General features: G+C 54.9%; 2 protein-coding genes across 2 annotated transcripts in view; both read left to right on the top strand.

Annotated features, from left to right (window-relative positions):
• Positions 1–22,405, top strand: part of LOC147101530 (collagen alpha-1(V) chain-like) — a 484,676-nt gene extending 462,271 nt beyond the window's left edge. Inside the window, exons 60-62 of the mRNA XM_085965124.1 lie at positions 8,380–8,571; positions 16,205–16,438; positions 18,879–22,405. Coding sequence (XP_085821250.1) covers positions 8,380–8,571; positions 16,205–16,438; positions 18,879–19,025 — 573 coding nt within the window. The 3' untranslated portion in view covers positions 19,026–22,405. The remainder of the gene's footprint in view (positions 1–8,379; positions 8,572–16,204; positions 16,439–18,878) is intronic.
• LOC147101531 (uncharacterized) lies at positions 19,028–22,405 on the top strand. Its single transcript, XM_085965197.1, has 2 exons — positions 19,028–21,625; positions 21,680–22,405. The coding sequence occupies exons 1-2, from the start codon at positions 21,242–21,244 to the stop codon at positions 22,250–22,252; spliced, it is 957 nt and encodes a 318-aa protein (XP_085821323.1). The 5' UTR covers positions 19,028–21,241; the 3' UTR covers positions 22,253–22,405.
• Positions 22,406–22,627: the final 222 nt, after the last annotated feature.

Genomic DNA, 22,627 nt, shown 5'->3' with positions numbered 1-22,627 from the left:
ACACCCCCACAGACCCGGAACACCCCCCACAGACCCCGAACTCACCCACAGACCCCGAACTCACCCACAGACCCCGAACTCACCCACAGACCCCGAACTCACCCACAGACCCCGAACACCCCCCACAGACCCCAAACTCACCCACAGACCCCGAACACCCCCCACAGACCCCGATCACCCCCCACAGACCCCGAACACCCCCCACAGACCCCGAACTCCCTCACAGACCCCGAACTCCCCCCACAGACCCCGAACTCACCCACAGACCCCGAACTCCCCCACAGACCCCAAACTCACCCACAGACCCCGAACACCCCCACAGACCCCGAACTCACCCACAGACCCCGAACTCACCCACAGACCCCGAACTCACCCACAGACCCCGAACACCCCCACAGACCCCGAACACCCCCACAGACCCCGAACTCACCCACAGACCCCGAACTCACCCACAGACCCCGAACTCACCCACAGACCCCGAACTCACCCACAGACCCCGAACTCACCCACAGACCCCGAACTCACCCACAGACCCCGAACTCACCCACAGACCCCGAACTCACCCACAGACCCCGAACTCACCCACAGACCCCGAACTCACCCACAGACCCCGAACACCCCCACAGACCCCGAACTCACCCACAGACCCCGAACTCACCCACAGACCCCGAACTCACCCACAGACCCCGAACTCACCCCACAGACCCCGAACTCACCCATAGACCCCGAACTCACCCACAGACCCCGAACACCCCCCACAGACCCCGAACACGCCCCACAGACCCCGAACTCACCCACAGACCCCGAACTCACCCACAGACCCCGAACTCACCCACAGACCCCGAACTCACCCACAGACCCCGAACTCACCCACAGACCCCGAACTCACCCACAGACCCCGAACTCACCCCACAGACCCCGAACTCACCCACAGACCCCGAACTCACCCCACAGACCCCGAACTCACCCCACAGACCCCGAACTCACCTACAGACCCCGAACTCACCCCACAGACCCCCGAACTCACCCACAGACCCCGAATTCACCCACAGACCCCGAACTCACCCCACAGACCCCGAACTCACCCACAGACCCCGAACTCACCCACAGACCCCGAACTCACCCACAGACCCCGAACTCACCCACAGACCCCGAACTCACCCACAGACCCCGAACTCACCCACAGACCCCGAACTCACCCACAGACCCCGAACTCACCCACAGACCCCGAACTCACCCCACAGACCCCGAACTCACCCACAGACCCCGAACTCACCCACAGACCCCGACCTCACCCCACAGACCCCGAACACCCCCCACAGATCCCGAACTCACCCACAGACCCCGAAATCACCCACAGACCCCGAACACCCCCCACAGACCCCGAACTCACCCACAGACCCCGAACTCACCCACAGACCCTGAACACCCCCCACAGACCCCGAACACCCCCCACAGACCCCGAACTCACCCACAGACCCCGAACACCCCCCACAGACCCCGAACACCCCCCACAGACCCCCGAACTCACCCACAGACCCCGAACACCCCCCACAGACCCCGAACTCACCCACAGACCCCGAACTCACCCACAGACCCCAAACACCCCCCACAGACCCCGAACTCACCCACAGACCCCGAACTCACCCACAGACCCCGAACTCACCCACAGACCCTGAACACCCCCCACAGACCCCGAACTCACCCACAGACCCCGAACACCCCCAACAGATCCAGAACTCACCCACAGACCCCGAAATCACCCACAGACCCCGAACACCCCCCACAGACCCCGAACTCACCCACAGACCCCGAACTCACCCACAGACCCTGAACACCCCCCACAGACCCCGAACACCCCCCACAGACCCCGAACTCACCCACAGACCCCGAACACCCCCACAGACCCCGAACTCACCCACAGACCCCGAACTCACCCACAGACCCCGAACTCACCCACAGACCCCGAACACCCCCCACAGACCCCGAACACGCCCCACAGACCCCGAACTCACCCACAGACCCCGAACTCACCCACAGACCCCGAACTCACCCACAGACCCCGAACTCACCCACAGACCCCGAACTCACCCACAGACCCCGAACTCACCCACAGACCCCGAACTCACCCACAGACCCCGAACTCACCCACAGACCCCGAACTCACCCACAGACCCCGAACACCCCCACAGACCCCGAACTCACCCACAGACCCCGAACTCACCCACAGACCCCGAACTCACCCACAGACCCCGAACTCACCCCACAGACCCCGAACTCACCCATAGACCCCGAACTCACCCACAGACCCCGAACACCCCCCACAGACCCCGAACACGCCCCACAGACCCCGAACTCACCCACAGACCCCGAACTCACCCACAGACCCCGAACTCACCCACAGACCCCGAACTCACCCACAGACCCCGAACTCACCCACAGACCCCGAACTCACCCACAGACCCCGAACTCACCCCACAGACCCCGAACTCACCCACAGACCCCGAACTCACCCCACAGACCCCGAACTCACCCCACAGACCCCGAACTCACCCACAGACCCCGAACTCACCCCACAGACCCCGAACTCACCCACAGACCCCGAATTCACCCACAGACCCCGAACTCACCCCACAGACCCCGAACTCACCCACAGACCCCGAACTCACCCACAGACCCCGAACTCACCCACAGACCCCGAACTCACCCACAGACCCCGAACTCACCCACAGACCCCGAACTCACCCACAGACCCCGAACTCACCCACAGACCCCGAACTCACCCACAGACCCCGAACTCACCCCACAGACCCCCGAACTCACCCACAGACCCCGAACTCACCCACAGACCCCGACCTCACCCCACAGACCCCGAACACCCCCCACAGATCCCGAACTCACCCACAGACCCCGAAATCACCCACAGACCCCGAACACCCCCCACAGACCCCGAACTCACCCACAGACCCCGAACTCACCCACAGACCCTGAACACCCCCCACAGACCCCGAACACCCCCCACAGACCCCGAACTCACCCACAGACCCCGAACACCCCCCACAGACCCCGAACACCCCCCACAGACCCCGAACTCACCCACAGACCCCGAACACCCCCCCACAGACCCCGAACTCACCCACAGACTCCGAACTCACCCACAGACCCCAAACACCCCCCACAGACCCCGAACTCACCCACAGACCCCGAACTCACCCACAGACCCCGAACTCACCCACAGACCCTGAACACCCCCCACAGACCCCGAACTCACCCACAGACCCCGAACACCCCCAACAGATCCAGAACTCACCCACAGACCCCGAAATCACCCACAGACCCCGAACACCCCCCACAGACCCCGAACTCACCCACAGACCCCGAACTCACCCACAGACCCTGAACACCCCCCACAGACCCCGAACACCCCCCACAGATCCCGAACTCACCCACAGACCCCGAAATCACCCACAGACCCCGAACTCACCCACAGACCCCGAACTCACCCACAGACCCCGAACTCACCCACAGACCCTGAACACCCCCCACAGACCCCGAACACCCCCCACAGACCCCGAACTCACCCACAGACCCCGAACACCCCCCACAGACCCCGAACACCCCCCACAGACCCCGAACTCACCCACAGACCCCGAACACCCCCCACAGACCCCGAACTCACCCACAGACCCCGAACTCACCCACAGACCCCAAACACCCCCCACAGACCCCGAACTCACCCCACAGACCCCGAACTCACCCACAGACCCTGAACACCCCCCACAGACCCCGAACTCACCCACAGACCCCGAACACCCCCAACAGATCCAGAACTCACCCACAGACCCCGAAATCACCCACAGACCCCGAACACCCCCCACAGACCCCGAACTCACCCACAGACCCCGAACTCACCCACAGACCCTGAACACCCCCCACAGACCCCGAACACCCCCCACAGACCCCGAACTCACCCACAGACCCCGAACACCCCCACAGACCCCGAACTCACCCACAGACCCCGAACTCACCCACAGACCCCGAACTCACCCACAGACCCCGAACACCCCCCACAGACCCCGAACACGCCCCACAGACCCCGAACTCACCCACAGACCCCGAACTCACCCACAGACCCCGAACTCACCCACAGACCCCGAACTCACCCACAGACCCCGAACTCACCCACAGACCCCGAACTCACCCCACAGACCTCGAACTCACCCACAGACCCCGAACACCCCCCACAGACCCCGAACTCACCCACAGACCCCGAACACCCCCCAAAGACCCCGAACTCACCCACAGACCCCGAACTCACCCACAGACCCCGAACTCACCCACAGACCCCGAACTCACCCACAGACCCCGAACACCCCCCACAGACCCCGAATTCACCCACAGACCCCGAACACCCCCCACAGATCCCGAACTCACCCACAGACCCCGAAATCACCCACAGACCCCGAACACCCCCCACAGACCCCGAACTCACCCACAGACCCCGAACTCACCCACAGACCCCGAACACCCCCCACAGACCCCGAACTCACCCACAGACCCCGAACACCCCCCACAGACCCCGAACTCACCCACAGACCCCGAACACCCCCCACAGACCCCGAACTCACCCACAGACCCCGAACTCACCCACAGACCCCGAACTCACCCACAGACCCCGAACACCCCCCACAGCCTCAGAACACCTTCCCATCCCTCTCACAGAGGCACAGCAGTGTTCCGACTCCTTTCAGCTTCTGCACACTGTTAGATAGCTCGTGTGTGGGGGCGGCCTGTTCATTCACCCTTTCATACAAGGTGTACATAGGCTGTCAGCTGTGGCTCAGTGGGCAGCGCACTCACTTCTGAGTCCGAAGGTTGTGGGTTCCAGTCCCACTCCAGAGACTTGAGCACATAATCCAGGCTGACACTTCAGTACAGTAATGAGGAAGTGCTGCACTGTCGGAGGTGCCATCTTTCAGATGAGACGTTAAACTGAGGGCCCGTCTGCCCTCTCATGGACATAAAAGATCCCATGGCATTATTTCAAAGAAGATCAGGGGAGTTCTCCCTTGTGTCCTGGGGCCAATATTTATCCTTCAACCAACGTCACTAAAAAAACGATTGTCTGGTTATTATCATGTATCTGATTGTGGAACCTTGCTGTGCACAAATTGGCAGCTGCGTTTCCTACATTTCGGCAGCTGAACCTGGCACAGTGCAATCCCGTACACACAGAGCCACAAGTCATTGGTCCATTTAAACGCCAGCTGCAACCTTCATCATTTTGTCTACACAAGACCCCCTGTTTTTCCCGTTGTAAATGGCAGCGGACTCACTGACCGGACGGCTTCTGAATCTCCCTCACTGGCCACGACACCAAGTGTTGCGATGGGAAGAGGAGCGGGCGAGGGTGTTGGGAGTGTTTAATGCTCCGTACAGTGGGTACACTGGCACGGCCATTTATCGCCCATATACTCGAGGACCCAGGATGCCCGCTGCCCTGGCCAGCACTGGGGAATTCTGCAAAACTCCATTTCGGGTGAAAGTGGCCTTTGGACGGCAGCCCATTTACACCCCGCTCTGTTAATGGGGGGATGAAACGCGCTACCACCCAAAGACCAATTTCACCCCCGCCCAAGAATTTGGGGTTGTGTTCAGTAAGCCAGCCTCAGTCAGAGCAGTGAATGGGGCATGGCATCAGGTTTTAGTGCCCCTAGGTTAGAGAGGAGGGCGGCCAATCACACACGAATCCCGTTACCATGATCGCAAGCCACAGACCTCGACTAGAAACGGTGTGTGTGGCCATCGGCCGAGAACATGACCAGGCTCAGCTGGAAGCCCTCCCGCAGCTCAATATACTGCGGACACTCACTCCCTGCCTCAAAGCTGATAACATGGCCAGTGCCAGTGGAACCCGTACCCCAGTGAGAGTCAGTGTGTGTGGAACCCGTACCCGAGTGAGAGTCAGTGTGTGTGGAACCCGTACCCCAGTGAGAGTCAGTGTCTGTGGAACCCGTACCCCAGTGAGAGTCAGTGTCTGTGGAACCCGTACCCCAGTGAGAGTCAGTGCCAGTGGAACCCGTACCCCAGTGAGAGTCAGTGTCTGTGGAACCCGTACCCCAGTGAGAGTCAGTGCCTGTGGAACCCGTACCCCAGTGAGAGTCAGTGCCAGTGGAACCCGTACACCAGTGAGAGTCAGTGTCTGTGGAACCCGTACACCAGTGAGAGTCAGTGTCTGTGGAACCCGTACCCCAGTGAGAGTCAGTGCCAGTGGAACCCGTACCCCAGTGAGAGTCAGTGTCTGTGGAACCCGTACCCCAGTGAGAGTCAGTGTCTGTGGAACTCGTACCCCAGTGAGAGTCAGTGTGTGTGGAACCCGTACCCCAGTGAGAGTCAGTGTCTGTGGAACCCGTACCCCAGTGAGAGTCAGTGTGTGTGGAACCCGTACACCAGTGAGAGTCAGTGTCTGTGGAACCCGTACCCCAGTGAGAGTCAGTGTCTGTGGAACCCGTACCCCAGTGAGAGTCAGTGCCTGTGGAACCCGTACCCCAGTGAGAGTCAGTGTCTGTGGAACCCGTACCCCAGTGAGAGTCAGTGCCTGTGGAACCCGTACCCCAGTGAGAGTCAGTGTCTGTGGAACCCGTACCCCAGTGAGAGTCAGTGCCTGTGGAACCCGTACCCCAGTGAGAGTCAGTGTCTGTGGAACCAGTACCCCAGTGAGAGTCAGTGTCTGTGGAACCCGTACCCCAGTGAGAGTCAGTGTCTGTGGAACCTGTACCCCAGTGAGAGTCAGTGTCTGTGGAACCCGTACCCCAGTGAGAGTCAGTGTCTGTGGAACCCGTACCCCAGTGAGAGTCAGTGTCTGTGGAACCCGTACCCCAGTGAGAGTCAGTGTCTGTGGAACCCGTACCCCAGTGAGAGTCAGTGTCTGTGGAACCCGTACCCCAGTGAGAGTCAGTGTCTGTGGAACCCGTACCCCAGTGAGAGTCAGTGTCTGTGGAACCCGTACCCCAGTGAGAGTCAGTGTCTGTGGAACCCGTACCCCAGTGAGAGTCAGTGTCTGTGGAACCCGTACCCCAGTGAGAGTCAGTGTCTGTGGAACCCGTACCCCAGTGAGAGTCAGTGTCTGTGGAACCCGTACCCCAGTGAGAGTCAGTGTCTGTGGAACCTGTACCCCAGTGAGAGTCAGTGTCTGTGGAACCCGTACCCCAGTGAGAGTCAGTGTCTGTGGAACCCGTACCCCAGTGAGAGTCAGTGTCTGTGGAACCCGTACACCAGTGAGAGTCAGTGTCTGTGGAACCTGTACCCCAGTGAGAGTCAGTGTCTGTGGAACCCGTACCCCAGTGAGAGTCAGTGTCTGTGGAACCCGTACCCCAGTGAGAGTCAGTGTCTGTGGAACCCGTACCCCAGTGAGAGTCAGTGCCTGTGGAACCCGTACCCCAGTGAGAGTCAGTGTCTGTGGAACCCGTACCCCAGTGAGAGTCAGTGTCTGTGGGACCCGTACCCCAGTGAGAGTCAGTGTCTGTGGAACCAGTACCCCAGTGAGAGTCAGTGTCTGTGGAACCCGTACCCCAGTGAGAGTCAGTGTCTGTGGAACCCGTACCCCAGTGAGAGTCAGTGTCTGTGGAACCCGTACCCCAGTGAGAGTCAGTGTCTGTGGGACCCGTACCCCAGTGAGAGTCAGTGTCTGTGGAACCAGTACCCCAGTGAGAGTCAGTGTCTGTGGAACCCGTACCCCAGTGAGAGTCAGTGTCTGTGGAACCCGTACCCCAGTGAGAGTCAGTGTCTGTGGAACCCGTACCCCAGTGAGAGTCAGTGTCTGTGGAACCCGTACCCCAGTGAGAGTCAGTGTCTGTGGAACCCGTACCCCAGTGAGAGTCAGTGTCTGTGGAACCCGGACCCCAGTGAGAGTCAGTGTCTGTGGAACCCGTACCCCAGTGAGAGTCAGTGTCTGTGGAACCCGTACCCCAGTGAGAGTCAGTGTGTGTGGAACCCGTACCCCAGTGAGAGTCAGTGTGTGTGGAACCCGTACCCCAGTGAGAGTCAGTGTCTGTGGAACCCGGACCCCAGTGAGAGTCAGTGTGTGTGGAACCCGTACCCCAGTGAGAGTCAGTGTCTGTGGAACCCGTACCCCAGTGAGAGTCAGTGTCTGTGGAACCTGTACCCCAGTGAGAGTCAGTGTCTGTGGAACCCGTACTCCAGTGAGAGTCAGTGTCTGTGGAACCCGGACCCCAGTGAGAGTCAGTGTGTGTGGAACCCGTACCCCAGTGAGAGTCAGTGTGTGTGGAACCCGGACCCCAGTGAGAGTCAGTGTCTGTGGAACCCGTACCCCAGTGAGAGTCAGTGAACTCAGGGAGATAATCTGGTGGGAAAAAGAAGGAACCAATGTTTAAGACTTTCCAGCGAGTTTTGATAATCATGTGCTCGCCAAGATTACTTGGACTGTTAGTTTCCACGTTAACTTATTTTCCTTTTTTCCTTTGCCCTACTGTCTCACATCAGGCAAGAGTCACTTCTTGGCCCAAGGAAATACCAGGCTCCTGGTTCAGTGAATTCAAGCGTGGTAAACTGGTAAGCGGGCACTGCTTTCCTTTCTGGTCTGTAACCAGTCTTGTATTTTTCAGAGCAAAATGGCTCGTTGGCCGAAAGAGCAGCCTGGTGCTTGGTATAGTCAGTACAAGCGAGGCGCCCTGGTAAGTGGCTAGACTGCCCCACATCTTACTCCATGCCTGGCACTGGCTAGTGCTTTCCGATCTGGCCGCTCGTATGCTATCACGCTCGCTTTAATCTACGCAGTCACACTTACTGAGTTACTCAGAGAAGCGTAGGATTGTTGTACCCGTTTAACCTAACTACCACCGCCCACGGAGTATCAGCGCCCATGGAACCCGTACCCCAGTGAGAGTCAGTGTCTGTGGAACCCGTACCCCAGTGAGAGTCAGTGTCTGTGGAACCCGTACCCCAGTGAGAGTCAGTGTCTGTGGAACCCGTACCCCAGTGAGAGTCAGTGCCTGTGGAACCCATACCCCAGTGAGAGTCAGTGCCTGTGGAACCCGTACCTCCGTGAGAGTCAGTGTCTGTGGAACCCGTACCCCAGTGAGAGTCAGTGTGTGTGGAACCCGTACCCCAGTGAGAGTAAGTGTGTGTGGAACCCGTACCCCAGTGAGAGTCAGTGTGTATGGAACCCCTACCCCAGTGAGAGTCAGTGTCTGTGCAACCCATACCCCATTGAGAGTCAGTGTCAGTGGAACCCGGACCCCAGTGAGAGTCAGTGTCTGTGGAACCCATACCCCAGTGAGAGTCAGTGTCTGTAGAACCTGTACCCCAGTGAGAGTCAGTGTCTGTGGAACCCGTACCCCAGTGAGAGTCAGTGTCTGTGGAACCCGGACCCCAGTGAGAGTCAGTGTCTGTGGAACCTGTACCCCAGTGAGAGTCAGTGTCTGTGGGACCCGTACCCCAGTGAGAGTCAGTGTGTGTGGAACCCATACCCCAGTGAGAGTCGGTGACTGTGGAACCCGTCCCCTGGTGAGAGTCAGTGTTGGTGGAACCCGTACCCCAGTGAGAGTCAGTGTCTGTGGAACCCGTACCCCAGTGAGAGTCAGTGTGTGTGGAACCTGTACCCCAGTGAGAGTCAGTGTCTGTGGAACCCGTACCCCATTGAGACCCAGTGTCTGTGGAACCCATACCCCAGTGAGAGTCAGTGACTGTGGAACCCGTCCCCTGGTGAGAGTCAGTGTTGGTGGAACCCGTACCCCAGTGAGAGTCAGTGCCTGTGGAACCCGTACCCCAGTGAGAGTCAGTGTCTGTGGAACCCGTACCCCAGTGAGAGTCAGTGTGTGTGGAACCTGTACCCCAGTGAGAGTCAGTGTCTGTGGAACCCGTACCCCATTGAGACCCAGTGTCTGTGGAACCCGTACCCCAGTGAGAGTCAGTGTCAGTGGAACCTGTACCCAAGTGAGAGTCAGTGTCTGTGGAACCCATACCCCAGTGAGAGTCAGTGTCTGTGGAACCCGTACCCCAGTGAGAGTCAGTGTGTGTGGGACCCGTACCCCAGTGAGAGTCAGTGTCTGTGGAACCCGTACCCCAGTGAGAGTCAGTGTCTGTGGAACACGTACCCCAGTGAGAGTCAGTGTCTGTGGAACCCGTACCCCAGTGAGAGTCAGTGTCTGTGGAACCCGTACCCCAGTGAGAGTCAGTGTCTGTGGAACACGTACCCCAGTGAGAGTCAGTGTGTGTGGAACCTGTACCCCAATGAGAGTCAGTGTCTGTGGAACCCGTACCCCATTGAGACCCAGTGTCTGTGGAACCCATACCCCAGTGAGAGTCAGTGTCTGTGGAACCCGTACCCCAGTGAGAGTCAGTGTGTGTGGAACCTGTACCCCAATGAGAGTCAGTGTCTGTGGAACCCGTACCCCATTGAGACCCAGTGTCTGTGGAACCCATACCCCAGTGAGAGTCAGTGACTGTGGAACCCGTCCCCTGGTGAGAGTCAGTGTTGGTGGAACCCGTACCCCAGTGAGAGTCAGTGTCTGTGGAACCCGTACCCCAGTGAGAGTCAGTGTGTGTGGAACCCGTACCCCAGTGAGAGTCAGTGTCTGTGGAACACGTACCCCAGTGAGAGTCAGTGTCAGTGGAACCCATACCCCAGTGAGAGTCAGTGTCTGTGGAACCCGTACCCCATTGAGACCCAGTGTCTGTGGAACCCGTACCCCAGTGAGAGTCAGTGTCAGTGGAACCTGTACCCAAGTGAGAGTCAGTGTCTGTGGAACCCATACCCCAGTGAGAGTCAGTGTCTGTGGAACCCGTACCCCAGTGAGAGTCAGTGTCTGTGGAACCCGTACCCCAGTGAGAGTCAGTGTCAGTGGAACCTGTACCCCAGTGAGAGTCAGTGTCTGTGGAACTCGTACCCCAGTGAGAGTCAGTGTCTGTGGAACCCGTACCCCAGTGAGAGTCAGTGTCTGTGGAACCCGTACCCCAGTGAGAGTCAGTGTGTGTGGGACCCGTACCCCAGTGAGAGTCAGTGTCTGTGGAACCCGTACCCCAGTGAGAGTCAGTGTCTGTGGAACCCGTACCCCAGTGAGAGTCAGTGTCTGTGGAACACGTACCCCAGTGAGAGTCAGTGACTGTGGAACCCGTCCCCTGGTGAGAGTCAGTGTTGGTGGAACCCGTACCCCAGTGAGAGTCAGTGTCTGTGGAACCCGTACCCCAGTGAGAGTCAGTGTGTGTGGAACCTGTACCCCAATGAGAGTCAGTGTCTGTGGAACCCGTACCCCATTGAGACCCAGTGTCTGTGGAACCCATACCCCAGTGAGAGTCAGTGACTGTGGAACCCGTCCCCTGGTGAGAGTCAGTGTTGGTGGAACCCGTACCCCAGTGAGAGTCAGTGTCTGTGGAACCCGTACCCCAGTGAGAGTCAGTGTGTGTGGAACCCGTACCCCAGTGAGAGTCAGTGTCTGTGGAACACGTACCCCAGTGAGAGTCAGTGTCAGTGGAACCCATACCCCAGTGAGAGTCAGTGTCTGTGGAACCCGTACCCCATTGAGACCCAGTGTCTGTGGAACCCGTACCCCAGTGAGAGTCAGTGTCAGTGGAACCTGTACCCAAGTGAGAGTCAGTGTCTGTGGAACCCATACCCCAGTGAGAGTCAGTGTCTGTGGAACCCGTACCCCAGTGAGAGTCAGTGTCTGTGGAACCCGTACCCCAGTGAGAGTCAGTGTCTGTGGAACCCGTACCCCAGTGAGAGTCAGTGTCAGTGGAACCTGTACCCAAGTGAGAGTCAGTGTCTGTGGAACCCATACCCCAGTGAGAGTCAGTGTCTGTGGAACCCGTACCCCAGTGAGAGTCAGTGACTGTGGAACCCGTACCCCAGTGAGAGTCCGTGCCTGTGGAACCTGTACCCCAGTGAGAGTCAGTGTGTTTGGAATCCGTACTCTGTTGCGACGACCTCCGGGAGACAAATTGGTGTGGGAGAAAATACTTTTTACATTATCTCCCATTGAGTGAGGTGCTGTTATGAATAATAACGAGCCGGTTTGGTGCCGGCGGTGATGATGCGGGTGGGCGGGCTCTGCAAGGTTCGACGACTGTCTGAGCAACTCAGTGTCAGCGGTCCTGATCCTCCGCTCCTCCTGTCGCAGCCTCTCACCTCCTGTTTCTGCCCTGATCTTACTGTGCTCTGGAGGGTTGCCTACCTGGCTGCTGACTCCAACTCTGAGATATAGCGACAAGCCTCCGGACCTTCATTCACTGACCTTCTGCTTCACCCGCTATCTTGCGAGCATTGGACACCTTTCGAAGCATTGGCAGGGGGCTGGGGGTTGGGGGAGGTGGGCAGGAATTCCTCGGGGCCGCTCCCGCTCCCTAGGGAGTGCCACGGAAACCCTTTAAGCCGTGCTCTCAGCGAAGTAGTGCCAGAGGAGAGTGAGAGGCTTCGAGGAGTTTCCCCGCCCGTCGAGCTTAGAGAATACCCCATCACATTCAGGACTGAAGTCATTCTCCCAACTCACATCATGTATCCTCAACCTTCAGACAGAAGGGTAAAACTTAGCTCCTCCCAGTGGTGATAAATGCACCGCCTGCAGCGGTCCTGAGACCGACAAACATCCCGGGCTCCACCCACGGTCCAGGCAGAGATGTTTGATCTCAGACACACCACAGCAGAAGTGCTACAATTTGCCTCAGTGCCCTGATTGATGTCCAATTACACCCAGCTGGAAAATGTGTGGTCTGGCCCCAACTGGAGTATTGTGTCCAATTCTGGGCCCCGCACTTTAGGAAGAATGTCGAGGCCTTGGAGAGGGTGCGGAGGAGATTTACTAGAATGGTTCCAGGGATGAGGGACTTCAGTTCGGTGGAGAGACTGGAGAAGCTGGGGTTGTTCTCCTTAGAGCAGAGATGGTTAAGGGGCGATTTGATAGAGATGTTCAAAATTATGAGGGGTTTTGATAGAGTAAATAAGGAGAAACTGTTTCCAGTGGCAGGAGGGTCGGTAACCAGAGGACACAGAGTGAAGATAATCAGCAAAAGGACCAGAGGGGAGATGAGGAGAATGTTTTTCCACAGCGAGTTGTTGTGATCTGGAACGCGCTGCCTGAAAGGGCGGTGGAAGCAGATTCAATAGGAACTTTCAAAAGGGAATTGGATAAATAGTTGAAGGAGAAACATGCAGGGCTCTGGGGAAAGAGCAGGGGGAGTGGGACTAATTGGAGAGCTTGCTCAAAGAGCCGGCACAGGCACGATGGCACCTCAGTGCCAGCAAATAGTCCCATCGAGCAAGAAAGTACAGTGGAAATTTTGGTAGGAAGAATAAGGAGGTCACAGACTCCTTGGAAAATAAGAGTCTGAATGGGGTAGAGGAGCAGAGGGATCTGGGGGAACAGATTCACAAATCACTAGAAGTAGTGACGCAGGTTAATAAGGACATTTAATAAGCAAACCTAGCCCAGGGGTTCATTTCTAGAGAGATAGAATTCAAAAGCAGAGAATTTATGTTAAACTTGTAAAGAACCCTGGTTAGACCACACTTGGAGCGCTGTGCACAGTCCTGGCCTCCGTATACCCTGGTTAGACCACACTTGGAGCACTGTGCACAGTTCTGGTCTCCATATACCCTGGTTAGACCACACTTGGAGCACCGTGCACAGTTCTGGTCTCCATATACCTTGTTTAGACCACACTTGGAGCACCGTGCACAGTCCTGGTCTCTGTATACCCTGGTTAGACCACACTTGGAGCACTGTGCACAGTCCTGGTCTCCGTATACCCTGGTTAGACCACACTTGGAGCACTGTGCACAGTCCTGGTCTCTGTATACCCTGGTTAGACCACACTTGGAGCACTGTGCACAGTTCTGGTCTCCATATACCTGGGTTAGACCACACTTGGAGCACTGTGCACATATTATAAAAAGGATATGGAGGCACTGGAGAAGGTGCAAAAAAGCTTTACTAGAATGATACCAGAAATGTGAGGTTATAACCATCAGGAAAGACTGAACAGGCTGGGACTCTTTTCTCTAGAAAAGAGAAGGCTGAGGGGTGACCTGATCGAGGTCTTTAAGATTAGGACAGGGTTTGATAGGATAGAGAAGATGTTTCCACTTGTGGGGGAGACCAGAACTAGGGGCCATCAATATAAGACAGTCACTAATAAATCCAATGGGGAATTCAAGAGGAACTTCTCTACCCAGAGAGTGGTGAGAATGGGGAACTCGCTACCACAGGGAGTGGTTGAGGTGAATAGCAGAGATGCATTTAAGGGGAGGCTCGATAAACACATGAGGGAGAAAGGAATAGAAGGTTATGGTGATAGGGTGAGAGGAAGAGGGTGGGAGGAGGCTCGTGTGGAGCAGAAACACCAGCCGGAGCAGTTGGGCCGAATGGCCTATTTCTGGGCTGTACATTCTGTGTAATTCTATGAAATCAGCTCCAAGAAGGCACCAAGTGCATTTCTTAATGTTGACAGCTAGTCAAAAGATTGTCCACGGGGCAATCAGATGAAGAGCTCATAGCTTCAAGACAGCACGTGAAAATCAAAAGTACTTCATGTACTTCTTAAAAGCTACAACTTCAAAAAATAAGAAAATATGAATCGCCATTCCGATTAAAGCTTCTCACTGACGCTGGGATGTGTCGACTCCCCGAGCGTGCCCATAAATAATCAGCCATTCAGGAGAGGCAGGGATGAAGTTGTCATCGCCTAGGATATTCGGCGCCTGAGACAATGGACATGCTGTCAGCTCCAGAATGAATTCTGATCTAAACAAAGTCTAAAAAGGATGGTGTGATGGGGTCTGGTTCTGATGGCTGCCATGTTCTCTCCCGCTTGCTGTGTAACGCCTCCCCATTCCTGCATGTCTTTTCTTCCCCATGTTCAGTCATGTCACTGTCACGAGTGTTGGAAGGAACCTGGAAACGGCTAAGGATCCCGGAACAGCGGTTGGTAAACATCTTTAGTTTTAAATTGGCCTCTTTCAGACACTCACAGTCTGACAGGATGAGCAACTCTGTGCCAATGGCGGGTTGAGGGATGGGGTGGGGTTGAGGGATGGGGTTGGGGTATATGGTGGCTGAGTTGGTCTGGGGGATATAGTGGGGTTGAGAGATGGGGTTGAGGGATGTGGTGGGTGGGTTGGGTTGAGGGATGGGGTGGGGTTGAGGGATGTGGTGGGGTTGAGGGATGGGGTGGGGTTGAGGGATGGGGTGGGGTATATGGTGGCTGAGTTGGTCTGGGGGATATAGTGGGGTTGAGAGATGGGGTTGAGGGATGTGGTGGGTGGGTTGGGTTGAGGGATGTGGTGGGGTTGAGGGATGTGGTGGGATTGAGGGATGGGGTGGGGTTGAGGGATGGGGTGGGGTTGAGGGATGGGGTTGGGGTATATGGTGGCTGAGTTGGTCTGGGGGATATAGTGGGGTTGAGAGATGGGGTTGAGGGATGTGGTGGGTGGGTTGGGTTGAGGGATGGGGTGGGGTTGAGGGATGTGGTGGGGTTGAGGGATGGGGTGGGGTTGAGGGATGGGGTGGGGTTGAGCGATGTGGTGGCTGAGTTGGTCTGGGGGATATAGTGGGGTTGAGGGATGGGGTGGGTGGGTGGGGTTGAGGGATGTGGTGGGTGGGTGAGGTTGAGGGATGGGGTTGAGGGATGGGGTGGGTGGGTGGGGTTGAGGGATGTGGTGGGGTTGAGGGATGGGGTGGGGTTGAGGGATGTGGTGGGGTTGAGGGATGTGGTGGGGTTGAGGGATGGGGTGGGGTTGAGGGATGTGGTGGGGTTGAGGGATGTGGTGGGGTTGAGGGATGGGGTGGGGTTGAGGGATGGGGTGGGGTTGATTTATTAATTATGGACAGGCTTGCTGAGCCCATTGGACACCCCTGTTCCTAAAAGAAATTCTTGGCTCCCTCTGTGTGCAGTAGATTAACATCAGTATTAAATGGAGCACACGGGAAGGGGTTTAACCAGCCCATAACCAGGAGCATCCACCCAGCTGCCGTTGTAACCTTAAAAGGGACTCAGCGAGAGACGGAGGTTTGCTGGTTGTAAATTTGCCGGGGGAGACAAACTGTGGAAAATCTCCAGCCACTCCAGGTGCTCGCAATGGGTCTCTTCATTCTCGGCTGACTGTGAGTGAGTTAAAGGCGTGATGTTGGGTTTTGAATTGTCTCCTAGCGCTGTTGTTGTTCTCTCGCTCTCTCTCTCTCTCCGCAATCAGCTATCCTACGCAGACGCAGATAGCAATCCCATTGGAGTGGTGCAGATGACCTTCCTGAGGTTGCTGAGTGCCTCTGCCCATCAGAACCTCACCTACAGCTGCCACCAAACCGTGGCCTGGTACGACTCAACCACCGACAGTTACGACAAGGCCATCCGCTTCCTGGGCTCAAATGACGAGGAGATGTCCTATGACAACAACCCTTACATCCAAGCCATCGTGGACAAATGTGCAGTGAGTGCCTCCTCTTCACACTCTTGGGTTAAAGCAGAATGGTTTCTCCAAACTAGTGAACCTGTTAGCTTCAGATTCATCTCTGGTTATTGTGGTACAAGGACATACAGACCAGGGGGCTGCCTTCAGTCAGCAGATCTTAGCAACATGAGAGTGAGAGCTACAACTGGCCCTTGGCTATGGGAGGGGAGCAATCAGCCAGCACTCCTGCTACCACCCCACCCCTGCATCCACACTAATCCTGCACTCAACCTATCTTTTACTGAGCTCAACAACAGTCTTTCAGCAGTTGTACTCTCGACCCACGTTAGAAGTCGATGGCTTCCATCCCCAGTCCACCATCCCCAGTCCATCATCCCCAGTCCATCCCCAGTCCACCATCCCCAGTCCATCATCCCCAGTCCACCATCCCCAGTCCATCCCCGGTCCGCCATCCCCGGTCCGCCATCCCCGGTCCGCCACCCCCGGTCCGCCACCCCCGGTCCGCCACCCCCGGTCCGCCACCCCCTGTCCGCCACCCCCTGTCCGCCACCCCCAGTCCGCCATCCCCAGTCCGCCATCCCCAGTCCGCCATCCCCAGTCCATCATCTTTAGTCCATCATAGATAGAAACATAGAAACATAGGAGTAGGAGTAGGCCATTCGGCCCCTCGAGCCTGCTCCGCCATTTAATGAGATCATGGCTGATCATCCAAATTCAGTACCCTGTCCCTGCCTTCTCTCCATATCCCTTGATCCCTTTAGCATTAAGAAATATATCCAACTCCTTCTTGAGTATATTTAATGAATTGGCCTCTACTGCCTTCTGTGGTAGAGAATTCCACAGGTTCACCACTCTCTGGGTGAAGAAATTCCTCCTCATCTCTGCCCTAAATGGCTTACCACTTATCCTTAGACTGTGATCCCTGGTTCTGGACTCCCCGCCATCAGGAACATCCTTCCTGCATCTAGTCTGTCTAGTCCTGTTAGAATTTTATAAGTTTCAATGCGATCCCCTCTCATTCTTCTAAACTCCAGTGATTACAAGCCCAATCGACCCAATCTCTCCTCATACGTCATTCCTGCCATCCCAGGTATCAGCCTGGTGAATCTTCGCTGAACTCCTTCCATGGCAAGAACATCCTTCCTCAGATAAGGCGACCAAAACTGCACACAATACTCAAGATGTGGCCTCACCAAGGCGGTGTACAACTGCAGCAAGACATCCTTGTTCCTGTACTCAAACCCTCTCGCTATGAAGGCCAACATACCATTTGCCACCTTAACCGCCTGCTGCACCTGCATGCTTACCTTCAGCGACTGGGGAACAAGGACACCCAGGTCTCGTTGCACTTCCACTTCTCCCAATCTATTGCCATTCAGATAATAATCTGCCTTCCTGTTTTTGACACCAAAGTGGATAACCTCGCATTTATCCACATTATATTGCATCTGCCATGCTTCTGCCCAATCACCCAACCTGTCCAAATCATCCTGGAGTTTCTCGACATCCTCCTCACAGCACACACGCCCACCCGGCTTTGTGTCGTCTGCAAATTTGGAGATATTACATCTAGTTCCCTCGTCCAGATCATTAATATATATTGTGAATAGCTGGGGTCCAAGGACCGATCCCTGCGGTACCCCACTAGTCACTGCCTGCCACTCGGAAAAAGACCCGTTTATTCCAACTCTTTGCTTTCTGTCTGCCAACCAGTTCTCTATCCAAGTCAGTACCTTGCCCCCAATCCCATGTGCATTAACTTTACACGCTAATCTCTTATGCGGGACTTTATCGAAAGCCTTTTGAAAGTCCAAATACACCACATCCACTGGTTCTCCCTTATCTATTCTACCAGTTACATCCTCAAAGAATTCCAGTAGATTAGTCAAGCACGATTTACCTTTTGTCATCCCCAGTCCATCCCCTGTCCATCATCCCCAGTCCATTCCCAGTCCATCATCCCCAGTCCATTCCCAGTCCATCATCCCCAGTCCGCCATCCCCAGTCCGCCATCCCCAGTCCGCCATCCCCAGTCCAGTTCTTCGTGGGATTGAGCCCAGATCACAAAGCTGAGTCCCTGAGCCAGCGCCGAGTGGCAATCTCACTCAGAAAAGGAATTGAACTCATGTCTCCCTGGTGCAGGGGATGGCGCAGTCTGAGATTGGGTCGAAGTTGTTGGGCAGTGTAGAGGGAGTTTTGTGTTGCATCTGGTATGCCTGAGCCGGGAGAGCTGGATGCTGACCTGAGATGGGGACAGCTCCACTCCCGATACCAACATCCCTCGCCGTGATGTGCACAGTGATTCTAAACACTCATGTTAAGTGTAATTCCGACTTACTTTAGGCGCAAGATTTGGTCCAATCGGAGCTCATAGCTCGTTTGTAACCCTCTCAGATTTGGTCCTATCAGGGCTCCGAGCTCCTTTTCTAACTTTCCCCCTTTTTCTGTTTTTCTGCAGACAAAGAAAGGTTATCAGAAGACGGTGCTCGCGGTCAATACTCCCAAGGTGGAGCAGCTCCCGTTCATCGACATCATGTTCAATGACTTTGGAGAGTCGGGCCAGAAGTTTGGATTTGAAATTGGACCTGTCTGTTTCGTGGGATAAAACCATTCGAAACTTCACAGAGAGAAACGAAAAAATGTTTTAAAAAAAACACACACACACAGAGGAAGAATGAAAGGGTCTGCAAAAACCAACAACACTGTAACCTCAATGTGCAGATTTATCACCTGCGAGTTCAGAGACTGGAGGCCAAGGCGCTGAGCTGTGGCTACGCTTCAAGTTACCCGCATAGGAAGACTCCATCACGAAGTGAATCTCCCCGCTGTCCCACAACACAAACCCCCAGACATTTAAACTAGTCCGGTGAACAATTCGACAACCCAGCGACAGACTATTTGAATTCTTCCCCCCCCCGCACCGCCCCCAACCAGTGGAGTCTTCAGGAACAACGCGAGGTCTCTGTGCCAAGGCGGTGCCCAGCTCTCAGCCTCGGAAAGAGAAAGTCGGGCTCCTACTGGGGGCAGCTCAGCCGAGGGCCTGCCCCTTCGCCCCCGCCTCTCTCTCTCAGATGCTGACTGACCTTCTCTCTGTCCCTCCTGCAAGGTTTCTCTGGTGTTATTTCACATTCGTAGTTTTTTTAAATCTCGTCAAATAAATGTTTTGAATGAAACCCTTCCTCAGAAATGGTGCTGACATTTTATTATTTCTTTTTAAAACGAAAAAAACAAAACTTTTTGTACGTTTGTAAGTAAATATTTTATTGTATAATATTTTCCATTCTCCCTCGCAGCTTCCGGCTTTGACAACAATGCATGTGACTGTTAAATGTACACGGATAACTCAATCCTAATGTGCAAAAACATAAATATATATAAAATGTCTTATGTAGGATTAATAAACCATGCTCTGCTGTATTACCAAAAGCACACGGCTGTATAACACATACTTTACGCTGCACAGACACAGCTGCTCTTTGCTTTGCTTCCAGATGTTGGGCACTCCGCATGTTGGAGTTTCAGCAGGAACCTTGTCCTGCACTACGGGCCGTTCGTTCTCTTTCGTGAAACCGTCTCGGTGCTAAGTCATCGCCTTCTGTGGGAGGAGGGAAAGGGTAGCCTCTCGAGAAAGCCCATTGAAACATACAAGATTCTGAGGGGGATTGGCAGGGTCGATGCTGAGAGGTTGTTTCCCCCTGGCTGGGGAATCTAGAACTAGGGGGCATAGTCTCAGGGTAAGGGGTCGGCTATTTAGGACTGAGATGAGGAGGAATTTCTTCACTCAGAGGGTGGTGAATGTTTGGCATTCTCTGCCCCAGAGGCTGTGAATGCTGAGTCATTGAGTATTTTCAAGGCTGAGATCGAGAGATTTTTAGACCCTAGGGGAATCGAGGGATATGGAGATCGGGCGGGAAAGTGGAGTTGAGGTCGATGATCAGCCATGATCTTATTGAATGGCGGAGCAGGCTCGAGGGGCCGCATGGCCGACTCCTGCTCCTAATTCTTATGTTCTTATCACTCGAGCGGTGCCCGGGAGACTCTGGCTGGCGGGTTCACTGAAGACTAGGTGCTATTCAACCGTCTCGCGTCTGGTGCTATTCTGTCCCATTAATGCCCTTCGCTTTTTTTTTTCACAAGGCGCAGCTGATTTCCCTGGACCAGTCTCCCGAGGATCGAGGCTCCCTCACTGCCCCGGGGCAGTCTGACAACCGGATTTATGACCGCCCTGCATGCTGTTTCATGTTCATATAGTCATACCATTATGTTGTTCTTGAAACAAGGAAAAGTCTCCTTCAGCGTGGCCAGGTCTCTCCCCCTCCCCCTCCCCTCCCCCTCTGTACATTGTGCTTTATTTTAAATATCCCTCAGTGGGATGAGGTGCTCCAAGAGCAGGCAGTCCAGTCCAGTCCAGTGTTTGTGGTGCTAATTTATGTATTTGATAGAAATACGGAGCTAGTCCTTTGCTTTAGCCTTTTAATTGCTAAATAGCCCCTATTTAAAGAAAACACATTTGGAGAACTGCTTGTAGGGATCATCGTGTGCTCGTGTTCCCTCCACATTCTTTAGTTGAGTTTTCTGCCTTTTTTCGCCGATTGCTTTCCTTCAAAATCCAGTGTCCTGCAGCCAGGCCACGTCACCCACACATCTCACTGCCTGGCCTGCAGGTCCTGTCATTCTGGTTTGTTCTGCACACTTTATTCATCTCTTTCCCCATCCTTTACTAAATGGTCTCTCTCTCTCTCTCACCCACTCTTTCTCGCCAATCTCTCTCTCTCTCCCCAGTCCCTCTATATTGCTATCATTTCGCGTCCAAGGCCTGGAATGCTCTCACTTCTCACTCCCTCCATCCCTCCATTTTGTGTTTTTGCCACAAAGGTCTGTGCTCTCTTTCCTCTCTCCCAATCTCACTCCCTCTCTCTGCCTCCTCCTGATCTCTCTCCCTCCCCACTGCAGCCTCGTCCCTCAAAGATCTTGAAGGTGTTCTCTTTCCTTCTCTCACTCCCCCAATCTCACTTACTCTGCCTCTCCCTAATCTCTCTCTCCCTCCACACCGCACCCTCAGCCCTCAAAGGTCTATATCTGCTCTCTCTCTCTGTCTTCCTTTCTCATTCACTTTCTATCTCTTTCTCCATTGCCTTTTTCTTGCAGTTTTTCACTGGGTTTCTCTCACTCTCTGCCTCTCTCTGGGCCTCTCTCACTCTCTGCCTCTCTCTGGGCCTCTCTCACTCTGCCTCTCTCTGGGCCTCTCTCACTCTCTACCTCTCTCTGGGCCTCTCTCACTCTCTGCCTCTCTCTGGGCCTCTCACTCTCTGCCTCTCTCTGGGCCTCTCTCACTCTCTCTCTCTCTGGGCCTCTCTCACTCTCTGGGCCTCTCTCACTCTCTCACTCTCTGGGCCTCTCTCACTCTCTGCCTCTCTCTCTCACACAGTCTCCCTCACTCTCTGGGCCTCTCTCTCTCACTCTCTGCCTCTCTCTCTCACACAGTCTCTCTCACTCTCTGCCTCTCTCACTCACACAGTCTCTCTCACTCTCTGCCTCTCTCTCTCACACAGTCTCTCTCACTCTCTGCCTCTCTCTCTCACACAGTCTCTCTCACTCTCTGGGCCTCTCTCTCTCACACAGTCTCTCCTCACTCTCTGCCTCTCTCTCTCACACAGTCTCTCCTCACTCTCTGGGCCTCTCTCTCTCACACAGTCTCTCTCTCTCACACAGTCTCTCTCACTCTCTGCCTTTCTCTCACACAGTCTCTCCTCACTCCGCTGCTACCCAAGCCTGTATTGCCTTTGCATTAAAAACAATTTTGTAATTTTATTTTTCTTAAGAAACATTTGACTTGAACATAAAATATTGTTAATGACAAACTGTTGGAGGTTTTTTTTGGTACTTTTTATTGGCCCTGAATCTTTTACTAAGATCGTTATACTGCCATGTGACATATTGTAAATGTTTATGAGATCCCAATAAACTTGTTGATGAAACTAAGAATGCTGTCCTGTCCAATCACAGCGCTAGAAGTCACTAGAATCTGTTATTGGGACCAAGCATTTGGACAATGAGCTGATCAGAGAGCCAGCATGGATCTGTGAAGGTAAGTCATGTCTTATGAACCTAGTTGAATTTTTTGAAGAGGTAACTAAAATAGTAGATAAGGGTGTGTCTACGGATGTTGTTTATATGGACTTCCTGAAGTCATTCAACAAGGTTCCA

The sequence above is a fragment of the Somniosus microcephalus genome, chromosome 23, assembly GCF_052327205.1.
Source record: "Somniosus microcephalus isolate GS21.2 chromosome 23, FLI_Smic_1.0, whole genome shotgun sequence".
NCBI lineage: Eukaryota > Metazoa > Chordata > Chondrichthyes > Squaliformes > Somniosidae > Somniosus > Somniosus microcephalus.
Note: the sequence above shows the minus strand (reverse complement) of the source record. Positions and strands in the feature narration are given on the sequence as shown.

What these genes read in the sequence shown, in the direction of transcription:
- LOC147101531 (XM_085965197.1), top strand. Translation starts at nt 21,242, where the DNA reads ATGCTCTCACTTCTCACTCCCTCCATCCCTCCATTTTGTGTTTTTGCC. An exon ending in GGGCCTCTCTCACTCTCTGC is followed by an intron (nt 21,626 to 21,679) that starts CTCTCTCTGGGC and finishes CTCACTCTCTAC; the next exon opens with CTCTCTCTGGGCCTCTCTCA.